We start from the raw sequence: 23805 nt of genomic DNA on the forward strand, positions 1-23805 counted from the left end.
GGGGACGGGCAGGTTCATTCTTGCAGAAGCTGCGATCCCTGTTCTCCTTCCAGAAACACGAGTTTGCCTTTTTTTTTTTTTGGCATTTTACCTTGTGTTTGCTCCATATTTATGGTTTATTTTCAGTCTAGTGCTCTGTTCCTATTTTAAAGTGTAATTTTAAGCCTCTGTTGAAAAAACTTAAAATACCCTCTTGATTATATGGTATTTTTTTCTTATGAAGATTTTTTTAACTTCTAAAAGTCTTTTTTTCTGTTCAAAATCTGAAATATAACTGGTGCTAGTGCCAAGAAAAGGTTTTTTAACTCTGACAATATTTATTAATGCATATTTTATGATCCCATGCAGGTGCTTAGAAAAAGCCTTCAAAGGGGGGTTGCACTCTCAACAGTGTCCTTTTTTATTTATGAAGCTCACAAGCTGATTTCAGGCTTTGCTGAGGTTCATGCAAGCTTCAAAGGTAATATTTTCAAATTTTGAAGTACATAGGTTATTCCAACGAAAAACTTAAACATTTTAGTGCTCGAATTATATAGGAAAATGGTGCAATGCTTTTGATTTGTTTCCATTAAGACTGATTTTGATTTGTCTCCATTAAGACTGCACGTAGTGTGTTTTTATGACAGGATGCTTTTTAGTTGGCTCAGGGTAGCTTTGTAGCAGTTTAACAAGTGGTTTGTTCTAGTGTCACTTCAAAGCAGATCTAGTAGTTCATCCTGTCTAAGATATAGCATGTGCACAGGGTGTATGACAGCTGACTTGTTGCCCAAACTCTAAAAAACTTACTGAGAAGGATATGGTTCAGTTAGGAATGCTGACCAAACCTTAATTTTTAGAAATCATCGTTAGTTCAGATTTTCAGTGTGAACATGGTGTGATTCCCATTTAATCTAGTTGAGCAGCACTGAGATTGCATTTCAGACAGAATTGAGAAACATCTTGTATTTTTGTCACACTAAAAAGGGGGGAGAAAAGCCTTGTTTTACCTACCAGAAAGGAACAGAACAGGTGATAAAATGTCCTTTTCAAAATCTAAATAAAGATAGTATCACTACTGGAAGAAAAGTAACATTATCTTAAAAGAGGGAGGGTATTGTTGCAGACTTTGAGTTGTCTGTCACATGGTGAGTTCAGGATTTTTGAGAGTAGGCCTAACTGAATGGAGAATAAGCCTAACTGAAAAGTATGCTTACTGTATAGATCAGATAGTAGTCCATTCAGATAAGCTGTTTCTTTGTGTCTCGAAGAGAGGAATATCTTAGATCATTATGGTTATAGAAATAAAAAAAAACAGACAATAGACTTCTGAACGGATCAGGAACTGTTTCACTTGCTGTAATAGAAGGAGGGTCAGTGAATAGATTTAAGATAGCTACTCAGCACACAAGTAAGAAAGAAAATTTCCCATGACAAACATAAATAGTATTACTGTTTTGCTAATTGACGGGGTTAGCAAAAAGACACAGACACCAACTTAATACTAAAAATAAACTTTATTTTACTCTAGTTTAAAACAGAAAAAAAAATAAGAAGCAGCAAGGTACAGAGTTAAACAGGGTAGTGCACCTACAAAAGGAAAAGCATGTATATCAACTACTTAGTTGCCTCTGGTCTTTTTTAGTGCTGTCAGTTGAATCTGGCGTTTATGTTGCCAAGAAAAGCAATGTTAGTGTGCTTTCTATGCAAAACACGTAGTAGATCTGGTGAAAATAAGAATAAAAAAGAAATACTTGAAAAATGCTCTTAAAGAAATAAAATTCTAATAATTCACATAAAACACCTGGTGGGAAATATGTTCAGAAGTTTGAGTTCTGAGCATTTAGTCACTAGATGTTAATAGTGTTCAGGGAGTCTCAACAACCAAAGCTGACATTCACTGAAGATAATACTGAAGATGTACCATGAAGCTACTCTTGGACACTAAAATCCAAAGTCCACGTAGACCGTTATCTTATCTTATCTTTAAAATGGTTGATAGAAGGCAGTTAGAGATGGCAGGGTTAAAAATTATCCAGAATGCTCTCCTAATCTTCAGTGATTTTTTGTTCTAGGATCTTTTTAAGCTGAAAAGGAGGTTTTTGTGTTTAGTAGCCTTCAATGTTTTTTTTTTTCTTCTGTAAGTGAAACTGTGTTGCTGTGAAACATCACTACCATATTCAGTTGATAACTTGAAAAAAGAAAGCTTATAAACACGATTAATTTTTACCAAGCAGGGGTAGAGTGTATATTTTGATGTAGAAGTTTGATCCATGGACCCAGGAGTAATACCAAAGAGACAATAAAATAACTGAGAAATTAGACAAGGCTTTTTACTTACTAAGGTAATTTTTTTCATGTTTTAATTTTGGCAGAAAAGTCAACTCAGAGTTTGTTCTTCTCCTGTGCAGTTACATACCTCAATAGAATTATCTTGCTTCTCTTTGAGTATTTTTCCTCCTAATTCTACCTGTTCCCATGTTAGAATCCTATATTGTGTGGTGTTTGGTATAGCAGTTTCTGGAATGGTGTTTTATGCACTATATACACATTACATTTATTTATATATTATTATATTCAGTCAGTTGTGGAAATTGTACTCCTTCATTTCTGTTCTGTTTTAAAGTATTCCCTAGAAAAATAATTAAAGTACCATAAGAACAAAGGGTATTTAGTTCATAAATGGATACTCCAGAAAGCCAATTCTGGTTTTTCAATTTTTTTTTGCTTTTAGTATTTTGAACACATAGAGGTTTCAGTAGATGAACTGTATTTTTTGGAGTCACATTTGTGAAAATCTTGAGGACTTCAGTCAAAAAACCTTTGAGCAATGTTTCATTTTGGCTTGTTGAGTAAGATAATGGGACCCACTCAGTCTGCAGTCATATTCTGACAAAACTGTAGAACCATACTGAGGATGAAGAATATTGAATTTATTTTTTTTTTATTTTTTCAGTTTTATTATTAGATTTAAATTCTGCACATATACTAATGAAGGGGTTTTGTTACTCTCGGGTCTCTACTGCACTTGCCCTCCTGGTCACATTTTTCATACCTTTTTTTTTTGTTCTTTCTTTTTCTGACATCTTCACAAAGAAGAAAACAAATTGCCTCTAGTAGTCTGGTGCATTGAGAAAGACACTTTTGAATGTAAAGTCCATTAAGCATCCAAGGCTCTGTTGCTGAAAGCTGTTTGATGGTTCCATGAGAGAGCCATGCATTCAGCGCTGTTTCTCTTCCGAGCTGTCCACTGTAAATGTAGCTTATCCAATCCTGCTGTGTGTAGAGTTGTTTGGAACGGACTAAAAAGGAGCTACATAATTTGTTCTTTGTGTTTCAGCTGGGTTGTCCTGCTCTAGAATGTTTTGTTTATGCTGTGATGTTCTAATTGCATCTATTATTTTCTTCTGTTTCCACAATTTTAATTCCTTAAGTGGAAGAAGTTATAGAGCAAGCAGACTACCTGTATGGGAGTGGAGAAACTGAAAAGCTGTATCAATTGCTCATGCAGCATAAAAATAGGTACTTGATTGCACTGAGACTTTACTGTGACTTTTCTGTGCTCTTCTGTATCAGTTTTTCAACTAATGTTCTCATTGTGGTATGCTGGAGAACCTTGCTTTCATCTTTATGTAAGTAGGAAAGAAGGACTCTTGATCTTTTTCCTCCTGATGGAAAAATAACAAAGGAAGGACAGGTAGCTGAGGAAGGTGAGGGTTAACACTCAAGTTTTTCAGTCCTGCAAAGGAGGATTTTTTGCATGTTTTGTTACTCTAAGAATCCTCTAAAATGCAATGCAAAAACTCATCATGTGTCTATGCATCACTAAATTATCCAAGTACCTAGAATTAAGATACTGAAGATTTTTGAGAGTGACTGTTTCATTTCTTTATCGCTGCTGACCAGCTGTTTTTTCTGGTTTTGTTTGCCTTATGTTAGGATTTGAGCCTGAACCAAAAAAAAGCTCCTTACTCATGTATTTATGTCTTAACTGCACAAAACATTCTTGATAAGCAAACTGGGACAAGCTGTTTGAGGGAAAAGCACGAAATGCATTGCGAACTAACAAGTGCATTCCTTTGGAGGAGAGAAGGCATCTCGCTCCTGGAACATTTCTGGAGGAAATCAACTGTTCGTTTTTTTTTCAGTTTGTTTTTGTTTTTTTCTTGTTCTTGCCAGGGGTGCAAGTATAAATCCTGGGAAGATAAAGGAAGGTCCTAGCCTGTAAGGGACACCACGTCATAAGAAAGGTGTAGGGTTGCTACTAGGTGTATAACAATACTAATTACTCTGTGAGAAGTAATGATTCCAGTACCAGTACTTAACATTTTTGTGACTTGGCTGAAAAATGAGTCTACTAGTTCTGTGTTCCTGTGTTAATTAGAGCAGGATTGCTGCACTGTGAGCAGTGACTCGGTTTTACTCCAGGTATGAAAACTGGCTTTTATTGATACTGTGAGTTTAGCAAGAACTCATTTATGCCTTTTAATATTTCTATTTTCTGGTAGTTTTCACTTCATTATTCCTGTTGTGGGGTGGTGGGAGTGGGAGTTTTATAGCCAGAACCTCTGAAAGACTTTCTAAACTTAAATTAAATATTAAAGTCTCTATTAAAATAGTAAGCAAAAATTAAAATGGTAGTTAGGTAAAAGTATAGTAAAGTGCAAGCAGTGCTTCAAAACAATATTTTAACAAACCGCTAAAACTTAAAATCCCTTATCTTTGGCTATAACATACCATACACCATTTGATATAGTGATATAAATAAATATATAGATGTACAGCTTTGTGTTGTGGTGGTATGGCTAATCTACATTTTTTCACTGTTGTTCTCAGAAGAATTTAATTATTTAGGTACAATTGGAGGGAAAAAATATGCATAATATTTTAAACTTTCCTAGTAAACATTAATACTGTATCAGTGGAATGCTGCAAAAAATACCACATAGCTAAGAACAAAGTAGTCCTTGTTTTCCCTCTGGTGTGTGGTACTGTTGGGGTTTTTTAAATCTGCATCTTTTTTGAGAAAACCAAGTTCTTTTGTACAGATATGTTTGCATCACAGACCAGAATGGCAGAGTGAAGGTATCGTCAGGTAGTCTATAATGGAGGGCTTTCATTTGTGCTTTGTTACCTTGGGGTTGTGTAGAATGACAGATGATATGCTGTTGTCTTATCGCCCACTTGAGATACATATTGAAAGACTGGTTTAAGACCTTTGCTTGCTTTGTTTCCATTATTGCTTTAAAACATTAGTGTTTCTGTTCATAACCAGTGATGATGCAGAGTTGCTGTGGCGGCTGGCACGGGCATCACGAGATCTAGCTCAGCTTAGCAGTACTTCTGCAGAGAAGAAAAGACAACTGGCGTATGAAGCCCTTGAGTGTGCAGAAAAGGCACTTGAAAAAAATGAATCAAATTTTGCAGCGCACAAGGTGAGCCAAGCAAAATAACTTCACTGAAATCTTGTTCTGTTGACTCCTGCCAGTAGGAACTGGAACTAATGTGATTGTGCTGCTTCAGCAAACTTCAGCATAATTTAACTTTTCAGTTGAGAATGAGTAAGACTTCTAATTCTCCCTGACTTTTTTGGAAGATCATCGTTCAGACACTTGCAACTAAATTTCCTGTATACAGGAAACAGGAACTGGTTACATGTGTGCAGGACCATGGAAAGAGGTGACTGATCAGGTTGATTACAGCTGATGTAATCAGCTCATCCTTCTCTGATGTAGCCGTAAAAATGTTGTACACGTCCCACATTCAGCGCGCTGTTTCTATGCACAATAGTAGCTCTATATATAGACTTTCTTTCACTGGAAATACTTCAGGCTCTGGCTTTGTTCTGCTCCTTTTTTTTGTGCTGCTTCTCACAGGCAGAGGGGTAACAAAGTACAGTAAATTATGTTGTCATCTTGAATAAGAAGAGGACATTGATTCCCTTACACATGCAGACCAGCAGGTTGCTCTGATGCTACCTGAGCTGTTCATAACATATTTCTTGCTTGTTTTCATGGTGGTGGCAGCTGTTCTGGTTTTGTTTGGTTGGGTTTTTTTGTTAGGTTTTTTTTTTTTTTTAATTTACTATTAATAGCTATAGTGCTTTATTAAATTTTATATTTTTATTCTTTGAATTACAGTGGTATGGAATTTGCCTCAGTGATGTTGGAGATTTTGAAGGAATCAAGACTAAAATTGGAAATGCCATTGTTATCAAAGAGCACTTCCAGGTAATGGAAACAGTCTTTTGCATATGGCAGCATTAATGTGTCCAATGTGTAGATTCTGTGAGAGGTGTGAACTATTTTTTGGCGAAAATTTGCAAGTACACTTCTGTTCAGATCTCCTGGTGACACGTTGGTTTTTGGGTTATTGTGACAGTCCTGAATGCTGGAGCAAGAAGGAATACAAATTATCTCCTGCAGTAAACTAAGTCCCTATAGAAGAGAGTCTTGAAATAACTAAGTGCTTTTGACACCTCTTGGGACTAGATAAAATGTAACTGTGCTGTTGAGAAATGGATGTGTGGCCGTCCTTTTAACTGTGGATTGTGTAACAGTGAAGGACAAATACTGGAGAAGATACACCAGTAATGATATAAAAATCTGAACATGCCAAGTCCCATGTGAAACTGAATAACCTACTAAACAGAAGTGCTTAAAAATCTGTCAGTGTCTCTAGTTTTTTGGAGGTGAGCCAGTTCAGTTGTGCATTGAATAAAAACCATATCAGCCTGAAATTCTACACATTGTTAATCTAGTTTAATTAACAGTAGGATAACTTCTACTTTTTAAATGTATTTTAATCCAAACGTGGCAGAACAACTTTTTACATCTTGTGTTTTCTTTTTTCCCCCCTCACTAGAGAGCCATTGAACTGAATCCAAAAGATGCTACAACAATTCATCTTATAGGCATTTGGTAAGGTGTATTTTCAAACAAAAGTTAGCATGTAGCAAAGAAAAATGCTGGAATATAAAATGTCTTATATAAATTGCAAAAATGCTTAGAATAATTCCGTGGCTTGTAATGAGTTGATGCAAACATGAGAACCTATGGAATAAGTATAGGACATGATGCCTTGAAAAAGTTTGGCTGGTAATTCTTAAGCAGTTCAAAAAGATGAATAATTGTTCGTTCAATTTATTTGTTTTACTGTATGGAACTATTAAAAAAAAGAATTTTGCAGATGTAAATATAATTCCATAGCAGACATCAGAGATTGTGAGTACTACTTATTTTGTTCTACTGGTGTGAATGGAGACAAAACTCAACACTGAATTTACACTGAATTTCAGACATGGCTGCAGCTTAATACAATCTGTGTATAGTGAAAAGCTATCAAAAGTGGTATGTGTTCCTAAAATACTTCTGTTATTATCTGTCATGATAGTATATTTTTAAAGTTCCATTTAAGTAAAGGCAGCTTATAAATGCATATGCCTTAACAAAAATCTCTGAAATTTAATTTACTGCTCAGTGAAATTGGTACTAAGAATTATGGTTACTAAGAATAGCAGGCAAAGGGACTGGAAATAGAACTTCCCATACTAACCAGCACATTCTGTGGAAGCGGTGTCGTTGGAAGCAGTATCTTTTATGTGTTAGTGACAGACTCCAGACAGCATTTCCAGTTGTTTGTCTGAAAAAGCTGCTACATTGTTTTACAGGAAATTTCTCCTATAAGACTGAGAGATTGAAAAGAAATAAATTTGTTGTTAAAAAAAAATAATCCTAAAAACCACAACCACCTTCTCTATGTTTTTTCTGGACTTTTGAGTATCAGAGTATAACTGCAATGTACTGCTACAGATTTTTTTTTAATTAGTTTACAAACTTATTTCAGTTTTTCAGCATCCATCGGTCATTCCCACATGACCTAACCATTGCAATAGTCCAGATTTTTAAATTGCAATAGTCTGATTTTTAAACAGAAGTGTATGCTACCAACTAAATGAGCCTCAAGGTCAGTTTTGAGATAGGAAGCTGTTCTGGGAAGTACTTAAAGACACTGTTCCTAGGGAAAATTAGAAATGATCGGAAATGAGAGATTATTATTGCTTTTGGCACAATACTATCCCCATATTTTATATTTAAATCTACTCATTATTGAATCCTAGAACGTCTTCATCTGAATCTGGGATTTGGTATCAGCTAGTTCTTAAGTACTTTTCTCCTTTCTCTTCTATCCTGGGTTAAACATCTTTATTTCTGATAAGGCACATCTGATAGCAAAATTTCAACTCGAGACTGTGTATTCCATGCCTTGCCCTCCTCTCCTCTGAACACTTCCAGATTTTAATGTATTAATTTTTCACCTCTTCCTGAGTGCTCTATTTTACACAGTGAAAAATATTTTTGAACTCATTGTGGGAGGGTAATAAAGTGAATAGCATTGTTTAACATTTACACCTGGAATGTTCTACATATTTGAAATACTTCACAAATGTTTAATCCTTTCAGCATCTCTAAGATGGGTGAGTGATTATCTTTGTTATTCAGTAGATAGGAAAACGGCGTAGAATGGCCTAGCCTAGAACACAGTAGTTTGATTCTTGGGTTTATTTCCATTCTTGTAGATAAAAGAGTCTTTCAGGAATGTACTGCAGATCTGCTTTATATTAATAATTGAGAAAAACAAGATATTGTGGAGGTAAGGCAATGACATCAATTAGTTGTGCTCTGTTTTTGCAAATATATTCTAACAATATCAAATACACATGAATTGTTAAATCATTTGAGCTCAAAAGTTGTCTCATGGTTAATAACAGTCTCAGTTTGTCTAATGTAATAACAGTTCCCAGTAAAAGACACACCAAAACTTTAGCAGAGCTACGCAGCAACTTCAAACATCTTGCTATTTTGTTGTATAGTTATAAGAACTTGCTTACAGAATTTGCAGTGTGGCTGGCAGAGTTATGACTCTTGGAAACAGAGTCAATTATGATGACGAAGATGTGAGAATGTTACTCAGAAACAAGAGAAAAATGTGAAGGGTATACAAATGTTTCCTTTTGCTCCAGGTGTTACTCCTTTGCTGAAATGCCATGGTACCAAAGAAAAATAGCTGCAACACTATTTGCCACACCACCAACCTCCACATTTCAAGAGGTACAATATGAAAATGTTTCACAGATTATTATTTCCCCCCCAATAAAAGCTGTTGATATACTTCTACTAATTTTCCTGACAGATCTGACCTCTGCTTATGGAATAAGCATGGACCTGTGAGTTTACAACTGTCATTAATAAAATGAGAATATAGCAGGAGAGTGAGGGATATCTAAAAACATTGAAATCTTTAAGTTTTTTCAGTGCTAGCCCACACAGAATAATGAAATTTATTTCATGTAGCTTGTGCAGCAGAAAATAACAAACTCTATGTAACTTAGTTTGTATTTACTATTATGATCTGTTGCAGACAACTATCTGTACTAGTTCCAGTACTGATGATTTATATGGTGCTGTTGTACCATGTACTTATTTGATAGGAGTATTAGAATTTTTCCCTTCATATTAAATGCAAAAAGTAACAGCTTGTTTTGTTACTTACCATGAACAAATACCTTCTCATCCTCTGGCTACGTATGGTGTGTTTTTTTGAGTTGAAAGTACTTTTGTTCATCTGTGCTATGAAAATTCCTGCTTTCTTACACCCTAAAACACTGTCCAGATGTGTATCTTCTAGGGTGTCTAACACAGTATCTTATTTAAACACTTGTACATAACAACTTTAAAATTAAATTGGTAATAGGAAAGTCTGCTGCAGCTATTACAACCTTTGTTTGTTTAGATCAGCCAGTAACTGGCCCACTATGTTTTGTTCTTTTAAGGTGAGATGGACAGGAGTCACTAGAAAGTAATTGTAGAAGGCTGCTTGCTGTTACACAAAAGCAATTTAAGCTCTGACTGAAAAAGAAATAGAACTTTTTAATGGAATGTCAAGCTTGTAAGCTTTGCTGAAAATCACTCTTGTAAGAATACAAAGTGTCAGCCAGGATTCCAAATACTGCCAGTGTGTGCCAGTCCCAGCATCAAGTTCCATAGCACTTAAAAGTGGCTGAAGAAGCAAAGTTGTCACAGAATCTGTAGTTGAGCCATACTGGTAAGACTTATGCAGTTTCAGTACAAAATCTGGTTTTGTACATCCACGCTTTTAAGTTCGCTGCCAATATTTTCCCTCCAGCTGATAACACCAGGAAGAGGTAGGAATGGACTGAAATTTCTGATGTGCAGGATGGGAAACTAGTTGAAAAATGCGTTCAGATTTCATAATGGTTTATTCTCAAGTGAGAGGATACTAACAGGTGCTCCCTAGGAATCATTCTCCCTGAAGTATTTGTCAACGATAAGATTTGTTTCATATATATGAAATTTATACATGAGAACTGGCTGAGGGAAACCGTAGATACGCTGGAAGGTAGAAATAAAATTCAAAATTATCTTGACAAGTTGAGTACTGGAAAAACACAATCCAATTTGCTGGGGACAAATACGAGGTGAGCTTATGGAGGAAGCAGCAGGGGAATAGTTGGGTAAGTAGAAGTCCTGTTGAGAAGATGTCAGATCTGATTGTACATTGAATGAGAACCATCAGTAGCATGTGAATTAATAAAAATAGGATCACAGACAGAAAGTCCTTAAGCCTTGTGCACACGCTTAGCATAGTTGTAGTTTGACCACTGTGTTAGTTTATTCTCCATTTTAAAGAAGACAACCTTATCTTTTGCAGGCTCTTCATTACTTCCACATGGCAGAGGAAGGTAATACTTTTAGCTTTTTGGACAGAATAGTATCTTTTAAGAATGATGACTTGAAATAAACTTCTGGCTTTTGGTATTATCTTAATGGTGTATGTCAGCACAGTAGACTTACACTGGAATGGTTCATCAGAGATACTGATAGCATGTTGCACACTTGCTGTCATCACTTAGAGTGTATTGTGAGTCTTTCCTTGGAGTAAGTATTAAAGTGAAATTTGTACCTTCATTAGCAACAAAGTACTCTTCCCCAAGGCATTCAACCAGAGTGCAGGGGGAAGAAGCAGCAAAAAGGGAATTTGTGTCACTTTTTCTAAATTTTCTTAAAAGTTCAAAAGTCCTCTCTTGTTCTATTTAGAGTACAGAAGAAGCACATTCTTTTTATTATTTCAGAAGCTATTTGGATCAGAGTGCCAACTTGACTGGCAGTAAAACTGTCCACACGTAAAAGAAAATATGCACCTATTAGTTCTCCAAGAGGGAAGCCATAAGGAAAACTGACTAGCTCAAAGATAAAGGAAAATGAGGGAAGATAGTGTTCGGTGAAAGATTTGCATATAGTTGTATGAGTGAAGTTTAAAGGAAAAGTTCATTGTGTATCTTCCTCTGGGTGCCAAGTAATGCAGGTGTGAACTAGAACAGTGGACTTAATCTCAAAATTTGCCGCCATAATTTTTTTTTACTGGTTTTCTTGGCTGATGTTAGTGGGCCAAGCTCTGTATCCTTTTGTACTACTATGAACTTTCCTTCCTTCCTAGAATTTGCTGCATGTGAAATACTTGGGGAAGACTAGCTGGAAAGCTGCCTGATGGAAAAGGACCTGGGGGTGTTGGTCAACAGTTGGCTAAATATTAGCCAGCAGTGTGCCCAGGTGGCCAAGAAGGCCAACAGCATCCTGGTCTGGATCAGAAATTGTGTGGCCAGCAGGAGTAGGGAAGTGATTGTGCCCCTGTACTCGGCACTAGTGAGGCCGAACCTCGAGTGCTGTGATCAGTTCTGGGCCCCTCACTACAGAAAGGACATTGAGGCACTGGAGCGTGTGCAAAGAAGGGCAACAAAGCTGGTGAAGGGCCTGGAGAACAAGTCCTGTGAGGAGCAGCTGAGGGAACTGGGGTTGTTTAGCCTGGAGGAGGCTGAGGGGAGACCTCATTGCTCACTACAACTGCCTGAAAGGAGTTTGTAGCAAGGTGGGTGTCAGTCTCTTCTCCCAAATAACAAGTGACAGGATGAGAGGAAATGGCCTCAGAGTTGCACCAGGGGAGGTTTAGATTGGATATTAGGAAAAAATTCTTCACTGAAAGGGTTGTCAAGCATTGGAACAGGCTGCCCATGGAAGTGGTGGAGTCACCATCCCTGGAGGTGTTTAAAATATTCGGTGCTCAAGGACATGGCTTAGTGGTGGATTTGGCAGTGTTAGGTAATGATTGGACTGGATGATCTTAAAGGTCATCTCCAACCTGAATGGTTCTGTGATTCTATGAAATGTAAGGACAGAATAATAGAGTCAATGACAAAAAAATCTAGCAAGTATTGCAGCAGTTCTGAAAGTATCATCATAGTTCATATTTGTGTATCCACTTTCTATGTACATGTGAAGTCATTCCATTTTTAATAGAGCAATGTGCCAGTCATGGGCAGTTAGAGCTTTTTATTGAAGCTATTGTATATCCTGGACTGTAGAAGGTAGTGAGTCCACCTGCTAAAAGAGAAGATAGGAGCAGGCAGTACTGCTGCTGTCGGCCTCTGTCACTGTTACCAAACCAGGAATTTACCTGTCTTTGTCTACTTTTATTATTATTGCGCAAGAACTACAACATTTGATTACCAGCATTTTGAATCCTGACCTTAGATTGAGCAGCAGAGAAAGCTTGTGCTGTAAGTAAGAACAGTAGGCAAGACTGGTCTTTAGTAATGATTAATAGCCAAAACATACCTTATAAAAGCAACTTCTTAAATCTCTCCTTAAAAAAAAGTTAAATGTGACTATAACAGTTTCAGGTTTTCTTCCCGTGTAGCAAAAGCTAAGCTAGTATCTGTATGTGCGTGGCCTGAAGCTGGGAAACGTGCCCTTTACTCCCATGCCTGTACTTGCTAAGCTGCTTGCATTGTCTGTTTCACCTGTTGGGTCCAGAAAAGCAGAAAATCTGCAAAGCAGTGCTGTCGTGCATTAAGCTCACTGCTTAGCTCTTTGTGAGGAATCTCATTTCATTTAGTCTGTTAAGCTGCTAGTTAATGTAACTGTATATGAGACCAAAATCCAGCAAGTAAAAGTTTTACATTGGCTTCCTTCTGATCCAAAGCCACAATACTATTAAGTAAAGGAGTGACACTATATCATGGCTTTGATAGTATGCTGCTCATTCTCACTCAAAGCTTTTCTCCTGTCTCTATACAGCTGACCCAAATTTCTACAGCAAAAATTTGCTCTTTTTGGGGAAGACATACTTGAAGTTAAACAATAAAAAGTTGGCTCTTCTCTGGTTAAGCAAAGCGAAGGACTACCCTGCACATACAGAAGAGGATAAACAGGTAGGAAGCTAAGAACTGTAATAGTGCAATTATATATTGTAACCAACATGTGGGACATCATGGCAGTGGAATGTTTTATAAAATTAACTCAGAGTAAATTGCAATTCAGCACCTATATTCCAGGATGGCATTCAGACACAAAAAAAATTCTAGTATCTTGGTAACTGCCTCTGAACACAACGGTTGGAACCATTCTGTTTCTAATAAAGAACTGTTACGCTTTCTTCTTCATGATGATGTTGTAGTGCTAACAACAACCCACCCTTAACTGGGTTGTTAAGGCAGGCACCAGAGCTAACCTATGTCTGTGTGAGCACAGACTCACTCTTCATATGCCTAAAACTGGAAAGGTAGAAATCATAAGTTTGGAAGAGCTAAAAACCAGGAGGAAGAAAAAAACATAGATGTATCAGAAACATGCTAGATCCATAAAACTTAACCTTGCAGTCCTTTCCAGGCCCCGAGCGAGAGATCCAGACTATCTGAATTGAGATAAATGGAAGTAATGTATCTCTGACAGGGTATCTCCAGTGCTAGGTGACGTGAGGCACTTAATGACCCTTCTGAACTGCTTGGAAGGATCCTGGTTTGTATGGGTAGGCATCTGCTTCCTACCTAAACACATACAGAGTACTTCCAGGAGGGTAATCCACTAGACTTTTTCAGACTAATACTGCATTCAGTATAAACCACAGCAGTTGCAGTTACCTTTCATAAACAAACCTGTTGGCATCAGGACTAACAAAGCCCGATTTCCAATGGATTTTCTTATGGTTGATTGATCTCCAGTTCATTTAGCATTAAGCTGCAGTGTGAAATGCTTTAACTGTTACAACAGACACCAAAATGTGTTGTGACGTTCTTAATGTCCTAATTGTAAGAAATACTTTGGTAGGATCTTGCACTTCACACCTCAGAGAAAACACTGCTCAGGTTTCCCTCTGTAGGTTCTCTAGTAAGCCTTAAACTATTTCTCCCAAAAGTGAGCTCCTTCAGTAACATCTTTCAGTAGAAATACGAGTAAGGGTTCCATTCCTCCACTGCTTTGCAAAATGTATAGGAATTTAATAGCCTAAAGGAGCAGTGGTCTCCGGTATGTACAAAATTCATCAATTCTTCTGACAGTTACTAGTAGCTGGAGGCACATGTGAAGCCAGTGATGACAAAAGCTTGTCTTTCTTTAGAAAGTAGGCACAAGGAGTCAGTAGTGGTTTCTGTGCAGTAGCCAAGTTGTTAAACCTGCTGCAGGAGCACTTGGCCTCCTGGTATGAACATCTATTTCCTGATCTCCTAGGAGGGTGCAGAGCTGCTGGACTGAGAGGGATGGTATTCTCTGGGAGAATGTATAAAATGCAAAATTCATTGGGAACTGGGCTTGGTAGTCCAGTGAGAAGGAAACTGGCCTGTGCAAAGAAATCTGAATTCTTGTCTCTGCATTTGGCAGAGGTATGCGTAAGTAGGTTTTCTGAACATTTTTTACCTCCGAGTATCTGCAGTATCTGGCTTCCACTGTCTGTGCTGTTTGCTCAGTCAGGGCCAGAAAAATGACTAGGCTTCATTCAGAGGGTTCTGAATTTAAAGAACTGGTGAAACATCTGGCTTCTTGCATAGTAAGTTCTGCTAGAAGAGCCTGTAACTGACACTGTTTTGTTATGAACATTTCAGGTACAGAAAGAAGCTCTGGAGTTGCTTAATTCTATATAACAAGAAACAAGATAATGGGAATTCAGTGCCTCAGGTTTGAGCAGCATAGGAAAAAAAACCCAAATACTACTTTGGTTTATTGAAGCTGTTAATAAAAGTATAGCCTAAACCTGCTATCTCCACCTCGTTTCAATTAAACTGTCAACTAGAAGCTCTGTTTCATTATGTGATCCTGTCTGTTGATTTACATGGGAATAAAGGGCTTCATGGACAAGGAGGGGTAGTGCTGGAGGGGAAAGGCTGGGACAGTGGTTGTCCAGGTCTTCAGTTTTTTTACACTGTTCAGCTCCAAGTGATGTATGAGGAATAATAAGAAACATGATTAGTATAACTAAAGAAAGGAGGTATAGGGCCATGACATAATTATAAACCTGCAGTTTTTTCTAGAGCCTTCTCCTGTGGGGTTCAACAGCCCTCAAGAGTAACGTGTCTTCACCTTTTTAGATACTCCTACAGACTTCTCATTGAGGCTGCACAAGCAATCTTGATTCCAATACACTTAAATGCTGGTGTTTCCTGCAAAAAGTGTGGTGGCTTTTAAAAAAAAAAAAAAAATGGAAGTAGGGAACACCTAAGAAAATCCTTTTTGGGTGGTATCAGCGTATGTAGCAGGAAGCTTTCTATGAAATATGAATACTTATTTGCACGTTGAGAGGCTGTGACTTTTGAGGATTTAGTGGCTGCACAATATTTGCTGGACATACATAGTACACCTTCCCCTAGACTATGGTGACAGGAGGAATGCACACTCAGTACATTAGAAAGGAACTACCATTTGGAAGCACACAGCCTTCTGTTTATAAAGTAAAACTTCCTGCTTTTTCTTGCTACAATCTCAGCAGAACTTTCAGCAGCAAAATAAATTAGCTTAAGTTAGATCCAGCATAGAAAACACTTACAGATTTTTCTAAACAATATATTCTATTTACTCAACAGGAAAAGAGGATCAAATAATGAAAAAACCTGTAGGCAAACAAATATGCATGGTGTTGCCAGTAGAAAGTCCAACAATCTAGAACAAATTGACTATAAGTAACTTAGTGTTTGCTTTAATATAAAAGGATATTGCAAATCTGTAGGAGGAGGATGAAGGGCCTAAATTGCTTAGACTAACCGACAAAGCCTGTGCCAAGTCAGTAGTAAAAATCCACAGCTGAGAGACAATCTACATCAGGGGTCCTCAAACTACGGCCCCCCAGGGTCCTCAATCCGGCCCGCTGGTACTTACAGAACTCCCCGCTCCCCCCCCGCCGGGGGTTGGGGGGGAAAACCACGCACCCGCAGGGACTGGGCTGGAACCAGCGCCTCGACCTGCTCCCCTGCGGCGTCCGAGAGGCGCGGGCATCTCCTCTGCCAGGCAAGCTCAGTCGGCAGCCTCCCCTCAGAGACATATCATAATCTCAGGAACCATGCACTCAAAATTGCAACCGTCTTTGGCAGCACCTATGTCTGTGAGCAGACGTTTTCCTGAAGGTCTGAAATCTCCAGTCAGACCCAGACTGATGGACACTGGCATCACTTGCTACGACTGGCAGTGACAAATATGGAACCCAACACTGACCATCTCATTAGCCAAAAGCAGGCCCATGGTTCACACTGAAGTATTATTTTTGTTGATTACAATTGTTCTTTATTTTAAATATTGCATTCTTTTTGCTGTTTTTTGTGCACTACTGTATTTTAAATACTGCATTCTTTTTGCTGTTTTTTGTGCACTACTACAAATAAAATATGTGCAGTGGGCATAGGAATTTGTTCATTTTTTTCCAAACTATAGTCCAGCCCCCAACAGTGTCTGAGGGACAGTGAACCCTGTTTAAAAAGTTTGAGGGCCCCTGATCTAGGGCTTTAATTCTAGCCTCAGATCACAAAACTAGTTAAAAGATTGTTTTCTCCATTACAGTAAATTAATTCTTATTTTTCTATTAGTAGAGTGTCAAAATGGAGTGTTCAATATGTCAGAGTCCTGGAGTGGATGACATGCAGTGTTTCACAGAGATTCGTTGAATTTTCTGCATTCATACACTGCAAAAACATCTGCCATACACAAAATGGCTCCTAGTAGCTTTGTGCCAGAGGCACCTTACTTCTGTGCCTCTTCTGCTGCAGAGAACAGTATCTGCCTGAAGAGGACGGCTGTCCAGGTGCCAGGTATTGACTGGTGAGTGTTTAGAGAAGAGCAGCTGAGTTGCTTTGTTGTAGAACGGAACAAACAGAGCCCACAAACTACACAGTAGCTCCCTCAGGTAGTGCTGCCTCACTGGTTCCCTTGGCTGATCTCCAGCCTTTGCTGCCTTTTTCCTGTCTTCCCTTCCCCCAAGTACAGCTGAATTACGGGGAAGGCAAATGGGAAAAGAAAAAGTTTCAGTGCAGTATTACTGAAATTCCAAGTTAACTGTATGCACACACGGGCCAGGATATTTATCACTGTAGTTGGTTTTTTTTCCCCTCCAGAGCCACGCTTTCAGTCAGTCCTTTCAAACCAATGGATCATCCACATGTACAGAAGGCCACTGGGTTTGGCATTTTCCTTGCTTACTAACCCTCACCCACAGGTAAAACTATGGCAATTATGAGACAGCTAAAAATTATCAAAACAATAAAGCAACTATATTCTTGTAATATGCTGTCTTTTTTATTATTATTTTGTTCACTTACTCACAGATTCACAAAACTGAGCAGTTGGTAGTGGGTCACCGAGACATTCCGTAGTGCAAATCCATTAAGTTCAACTCTAAGACATTTAGCCCTCTTACTTGTCTTTCAGGCAAGCCACACACACTTCTGTTGCCCAGCCTTTGACATTTGTTTTTTGTGTGGTTGGGTTTTTTTTTTTAAGCTTCCTCCAATCTAACCAGCATAAGCCATAATTCAAGTTGATTTGCACTTGAAATTAATTCAATGCTCTATTTATGAAAATGGTTTTGCAGAAGATATTTGGTGTAGTATGAAAAACCCTCAAAGTGGTGGAAATTTTTGAAACTTCATATAAGATAGCAGTCTACTGGGCCTGTTGCACTGCCGCTGTTACCAAAGCTATGTACAGGTGAGCAGCTCCACAGGAAGCTGTGCATGTTGAACACAAAGCCTCCAGAGAATCCAAGATGTAGAAAAATAAGATTTTGGCAGAATTCAGTTGGTGTATTGGAAAGATACATGAACAGATATAGCTATTTTTTTCTGCATGTACACTTTTAACAGTGCAATATGATAGGTTACAGAAGTGTTTCTAATCATATTCTAAGAAATCCTTTTCATGTGTGTACAAAATTCTGTATAAGTTAAATGTAATGGAATTTACAGTTAATATTTAAAACATAATACAAAGGGTAATCTTAAATGTTTTTACTTTATAATAAGGAAGCACAGTTTGCTAGAAGTAGCATTTAATATAATTCATACTAATAAGGTGATAAATTTTATTTTTTTAAAAAAAAACCCCACATCTTTGCAGTTCAGCAAATGCCCTCAATGTCAATAAAACTAATTTTAAAATGGCTTTATATTGTGCACTTAGGACAAACTTGACCTACATAAAGAATGACATGTTTTAAACATACTTAATTCAGGCACATCTGAATTTCTGTAAGGACTTTAGAGGAATGAGAGTATTTAATACTTAAGAATATCTGTGCAAAGCTTACATAACTTTCATTTTATTTGGGTTTATTAGATCCAATAACTGAAACTGAATATGAACATAGAAAGCAGCAAAGTTCACATTACCTTCTGTATACCCTTATAGATCAATTTACATTAATATACTCTAAAGTTGTAAAAAGGACATCACTGATTGAAAAGGGAAATGGAAAACAACAGAAAAAAACCATCCTGTAAGACACCAGACCAAGGAGAGAATGTGTAATATTTTCTTTTTTATTGTTATTTTTTTTCTTTGAAGATTACCTAACATCCTCGTGGTAATAACCCAAGGTAATATGTAAACAGATTTCAATGCTGCTCAAATTAATTAAAATACTCTGTTCAGCTCCTACAGTAAGTCAGAACAGTGGCACCAATTCCTTTCAACATTAAATCACATTCATCTTATTGTACATGACTCTTGTGCAAGTCGTAAAGGCTTTATTCATGACCTTGGCTAGAGGGATCAGTAAAGAGGGATATATCAGCTATTTACGCATTTAAAAAAATTAAACTGACAGAACCACATATTCTGTCGTCTCAAATACCAGCAGCATCTTTCTACATATTTAGGATACGTTTGGCCTAAGCCTTTAACACCTTTTAGAACAGCCATGCAACAAAACAAACTTGGAGATGTTTCTTAAGAGAGAACACAGAGCAGTTTAAACATGTTTCTGAATAATAAAGCCAAGATAAAGCAAATCCAGGCCCTTTTAAATGGCTGCAACTTTTCATACACTTGAAGCTCTATAAAACTAGAGCCTATTAGTCTATATATTTATACTTTTTATATATATTTTAAATAAGTCTCTTGTCTGCTTTCAAAATTTATGAGGGGTTTTTCTGGTCTTTTGGAAGGGCAATAAATAAAAGTAGAAAAGGCTGAACTGTTTTGCATATCTTTGTGGAAGAACGGAGAACAATTATACTTTTAGAGTTCCAGAAAGATCACTGTACAGAACAAAAAGCTTATATACAATTAAGTGTGCAATTTTAGTTGGCTGGGCCTTTTGTTATGCAAGATCTCCTTTTTGACTAGAAGCCACTTCTACTCTTGACCAAATCCCTCTGTTTCTTCAATGGCGAAGAGCAGCTTCTCTTTTAGTTGTTCATAGCTTTTATATGGTGGCAAATCCAAACGATTAAAACTGAGTAGAAAAAAAAAAACAAAATTTTGTTACATTTATCTAAATCCCATGTGAACACAACAGAACTCGACTGCTACAGCAGAAGTTAAAAATGTTCTGATCTAACAATTAGAAATGAAGCAATAGCAATCAATGCAATCTCAGTGCCTTGACATTTCTATGACCAGTAAAAACAGTTTGAGAGGAATACTTTAAGAAACAAGATGTTTATCACATTAGATAAAAAACAGAAGCTTTGGAGACTAAAGACAGCCCAAGATACAGAGAACCACAGTACTCAGAAAAGGAAATGTTCACCATCAAGTTTACTATCATCCTAGTTTGATGCATCTCCAAATTCCAGCAAGAGCATGAAAAAGCTGAATTTTTCTCCTTCCTACACATGCCTGGATATAGGGGTTTTTTTCCCCCTCTAAACTTTACCCTATAATGCTTCTGCCAAAATTCTGCTTCATTCCATGTATTCCCCAAAATTATTTTAGACAGAGGGATGATTTACTCTTGCAATCATCACTTGAAAAAACAGCACGGTGGCGGAAATGGTAAATGGAGGATTCCCTGAAGTGGTTTAAAAGTGTGACTGTGATTGTCACAAAGTTGCCAAAGGAAGGTGTGTCCACTTTGCGGATGGTATAGAGGGGAAACTACCTGCTGCCCAGTTTGGCACAGGAATGCAAAGCCAATAATAGTCTGAAGCTTGTCAGGAAAAAGTATCCTCACTCTAGGCTAAGCATCCTTGTTTTGAACATCTGCTGTGATTTCTTTCACACTACTTTTTCTTATGACTATACATATAGCTTTTATAATGTTACTGTATAATGTGTATCTATTAACTGTATATACCTAATACCAACATGCCTTTGTTCAGTTATTTAATATTCTCTGAAATAAAGAATTTGGGAAACACCTCTTAGTTCTATGTAAGAAGGATGATATCGTACTTTTGATAGATTTGATACTGACAAACTGTGTACAGTGCAGTAGCAAAATTTAAGAATAGGGCAACCAGAAAAGTTTTGAATAGTGGCATGGCAGAGCAATCAAAGAAGCTGAAAATGGGAGATGGAAAACTGATTCAAATTAGATTTCATTTGATTTGGTAAAGCAAGACCAGAAGAGAGAACCACTAAAGGTAAAGAAAGTTTACAACTCACCAAGTGTGACTTCTTGGTAACCAGGTTTCCTTACCAACTTTTTCAATGCAGAATTTCTGAGGACCATTACTTCCTAGAATAGAAGATTAAGAAAAGTGTCATCTGTTCCTTTTAAGTGGCACACATGATATATATCACAGAATCACAGAATGTTGGGGATTGGAAGGGACCTCAAAGATCATCTAGTCCAATCCCCCTGCCGGAGCAGGAACCTAAATGAGATCACACAGGAAGGTGTCCAGGCGGGTCTTGAATATCTCCAGAGAAGGAGACTCCACAACCTCCCTGGGCATATGTGACATAAGACACAACTCAGATACAGCAGACAGAGCTCATTAGCTCCTACTCAGTGTTACATGAATATAAACATTCTGCTCATAGAAATGAGCTAATTTCCTAATAATTTATAAACATATTCATGAGATTCCAGATATAAAAAGCCCTTCTAGATCCAAGCTGATGTACATGAAGTTCCTGCTGTCTGTACACTTTCAGCACAGTTCATCTGCAAATGGAACAGTTACAGTATAGAAGTTTTGGTCACCTTTTACTTACCCATAAGTTCAGCAAATCCACCCAGTGGTAACCTGCAAGTGCCAGTAACAAACTGCAGAAGTCGCATGCGAACCTCGTTGTCCGTTTCTTTTACAAACTAGGCACAGAAATTCAAATTACTTAATAAAAATCTTTAACATAGCTGGAGAAAAACAAAAGCCCCATGAGATTGTTTAAGAAGTATGATTCCATTTAAAAAGATACCACTTTCAAAACAGTTTGCCTTTCTTATTTCAACAAAATTGGGTGGAGGGAGAAGACAGTGATTTCAGATTATATGCACTGTCGACCGTTACAATGGCTGGGAACAGCAAATAAGAAGAATCTTTATCTATATTATTCTACACTAAAATATAAATCATGCCAATGCTCTATATGAACACTATTGCCATTTTGATTAAACACAGCAATAGCCTAGCCACGGGCTCTGGGTATTTCAAGACTGAAGTATTCCCTGCATGTGGCAGTCTCAGTGGGAGAAAACACCATCCGTAACAGCCACATCACTATGTAAGGAAATTCACTGGGAAACAGAAGAGCAAGAAAAGAGAGGGGAGACAGAGAACATCTCAGTAAGAGAAGGGGGCATTAATACAACTTCTGGTAAAGATTCTTTCAGTACCAAGCTTTCTTAAAAAGAGACTGTATCAAATCTTACATTATTCTGACAATAAAAATAAGCTAGGAAATAACTGATTTGCATAATTTTCTTACAGTAACTTCGTCAAAAGCATCTCTAAAATGGTGATATATCACAAGACAGAAACTGCCTAGCTATGACTTTTCTTTAGGGAAATTCATAGAAACTGTCATCCTGTATAGCATTTTTGGAGGTTTTTTTTCTGAAAATAATTCTTAGCCAAGTTCATTAAAATGTGAGTTAGAATCAGTCAGTGTTAGACTGGTATGTTAATATGAAAATAATAATAAAATGTGTAATTTCAGATGCACAGGTGTACTACATAGAAGAACAGTTAGAAGGTAGATCACTGCTAACAATACAAAAAATTATCATTGTATAATCAATAAGAAGGACAAGATATAGAAAAAGTATTCATGACCCTGCCATCCAAATGTAATGCTGGTATCTGCCTACCATTTCCCACTCTAAAGTATGTTCCTAAGAACCAGTAATACTCCTTCCCTTCTCTGAAAAGAAAAAGGAAGGGAAGCAGCAAGAATTTTCATTCAGATGGCATCTCTCCACCCCTCATTTGTGTTACAAAACAAAATCTAGAAAAGTCAGAAATTTTATTGATCCACATACCTGCCAGAACCATATGATCTGCTTGCTATTCCTTGTATAGTGACGATAAACAGTGTTCCTCTGCCAGTCGGCTAAATCAACTTCTTGCATACCACAGAGCATAACCTGGAAAAGAGAATGATTACTTGACAATATACACGTCTACACACATTAATTAAGAGTTAATTTTGTATCTTGCATGAGACACACTAACAAAATGGAAGTTCTTGCTCCAAAAGGGACTGGTAATTTTTTCATTTTACTCCACAGCTAGACTTTCCTTTATCCTAAGTTCACAGAACTCCAAAATTGTTTAAGTGGACTGAAAGCCTGCATACCAGAAACTTACTTTCTTCCGACTAGTAATTTAATAATAACAGATATTACCTTTCCCATACAAGTAAATTTTATATTAAAGAGGATATTAGATTTCCCATTAAAACCCTGCTTCCTGTTCCAAGATGATTATGATTACATTGCTGCTACTGCTACTACTAGTAAAGATAAAACACACTGCAAAGTATAAGTCCGCTATGTATTCATTATGAGAGGCAACAAAAGCTGAGAGAGCTGAAGGCAAAGCCTTCCAGAAAACTGAACACTAAATAAGATCAAAGTTCTTTCTCAGGAAAAAACTCCCATTTAACTTCAGAAGCTTTCAGAACAGTGCCCATCATATACAGGGAACCCTGGCAGGTCTCACAGAAATAAGTAAGCATAGCACTACAGAGCCTTTTGTCCCTGCTCCCTGTACACCAATGCACGCAGCATGGGAACAAACAGGAGGAGTTAGAAATCTGTGTGCGGTCAAGGGGTTATGATCTGGTGGCCGGGAGAAGATTGAGAGGGGATCTTATCAATGTCTATAAATACCCCTATGATTCTGTGGTTCTGTAACTACAAAGACATGGTGGGACAGCTCACATGACTGGAATGTGGTCATGGGTGGCTATGTCCTTCTCAGGAAGGACAGGCCAGCAAGGCAAGGTGGTGGAGTCGCTCTTTACGTGAGAGAGCAACCGCAGTGTATCGAGTTCTGTCCAAGGGCAGAGGAAGAGCAAGTTGGGAGTTTGTGAGTGTGAATTAAGG

At 37.5% G+C, this 23805-nt stretch overlaps 2 protein-coding genes across 2 annotated transcripts; one reads left to right on the forward strand and one right to left on the reverse strand.

The window, feature by feature from the left end:
* Nucleotides 1-348: 348 nt before the first annotated feature.
* Nucleotides 349-15119, forward strand: RMDN1 (regulator of microtubule dynamics 1; the record flags this gene model as incomplete). Its single annotated transcript, XM_010163505.1, has 9 exons — nucleotides 349-460; nucleotides 3411-3498; nucleotides 5252-5411; nucleotides 6117-6206; nucleotides 6841-6896; nucleotides 8999-9086; nucleotides 10708-10738; nucleotides 13131-13264; nucleotides 14930-15119. Coding segments are annotated over 9 exons (798 nt in total), but the record flags the coding sequence as incomplete, so codon positions are not given.
* A 3713-nt stretch (nucleotides 15120-18832) lies between these two features.
* Nucleotides 18833-22838, reverse strand: LOC104519977 (NEDD4-like E3 ubiquitin-protein ligase WWP1). The gene is made up of 4 exons (XM_010163504.1): nucleotides 22738-22838; nucleotides 21471-21567; nucleotides 20916-20988; nucleotides 18833-19761 (listed from the first exon to the last, which is right to left on the reverse strand). The coding sequence occupies exons 1-4, from the start codon at nucleotides 22825-22827 to the stop codon at nucleotides 19662-19664; spliced, it is 360 nt and encodes a 119-aa protein (XP_010161806.1). The 5' UTR covers nucleotides 22828-22838; the 3' UTR covers nucleotides 18833-19661.
* Between the last annotated feature and the right edge of the window lie 967 nt (nucleotides 22839-23805).

The sequence above is a fragment of the Antrostomus carolinensis genome, unplaced genomic scaffold (genome assembly GCF_000700745.2).
Source record: "Antrostomus carolinensis isolate BGI_N321 unplaced genomic scaffold, ASM70074v2 scaffold9432, whole genome shotgun sequence".
Classification (NCBI taxonomy): domain Eukaryota; kingdom Metazoa; phylum Chordata; class Aves; order Caprimulgiformes; family Caprimulgidae; genus Antrostomus; species Antrostomus carolinensis.

What these genes read in the sequence shown, in the direction of transcription:
- LOC104519977 (XM_010163504.1), bottom strand. Translation starts at nt 22,827, where the DNA reads ATGCAAGAAGTTGATTTAGCCGACTGGCAGAGGAACACTGTTTATCGT. An exon ending in AGATCATATGGTTCTGGCAG is followed by an intron (nt 21,568 to 22,737) that starts GTATGTGGATCA and finishes TTCTGTGCCTAG; the next exon opens with TTTGTAAAAGAAACGGACAA. An exon ending in TTACCAAGAAGTCACACTTG is followed by an intron (nt 19,762 to 20,915) that starts GTGAGTTGTAAA and finishes TTTTCTACTCAG; the next exon opens with TTTTAATCGTTTGGATTTGC.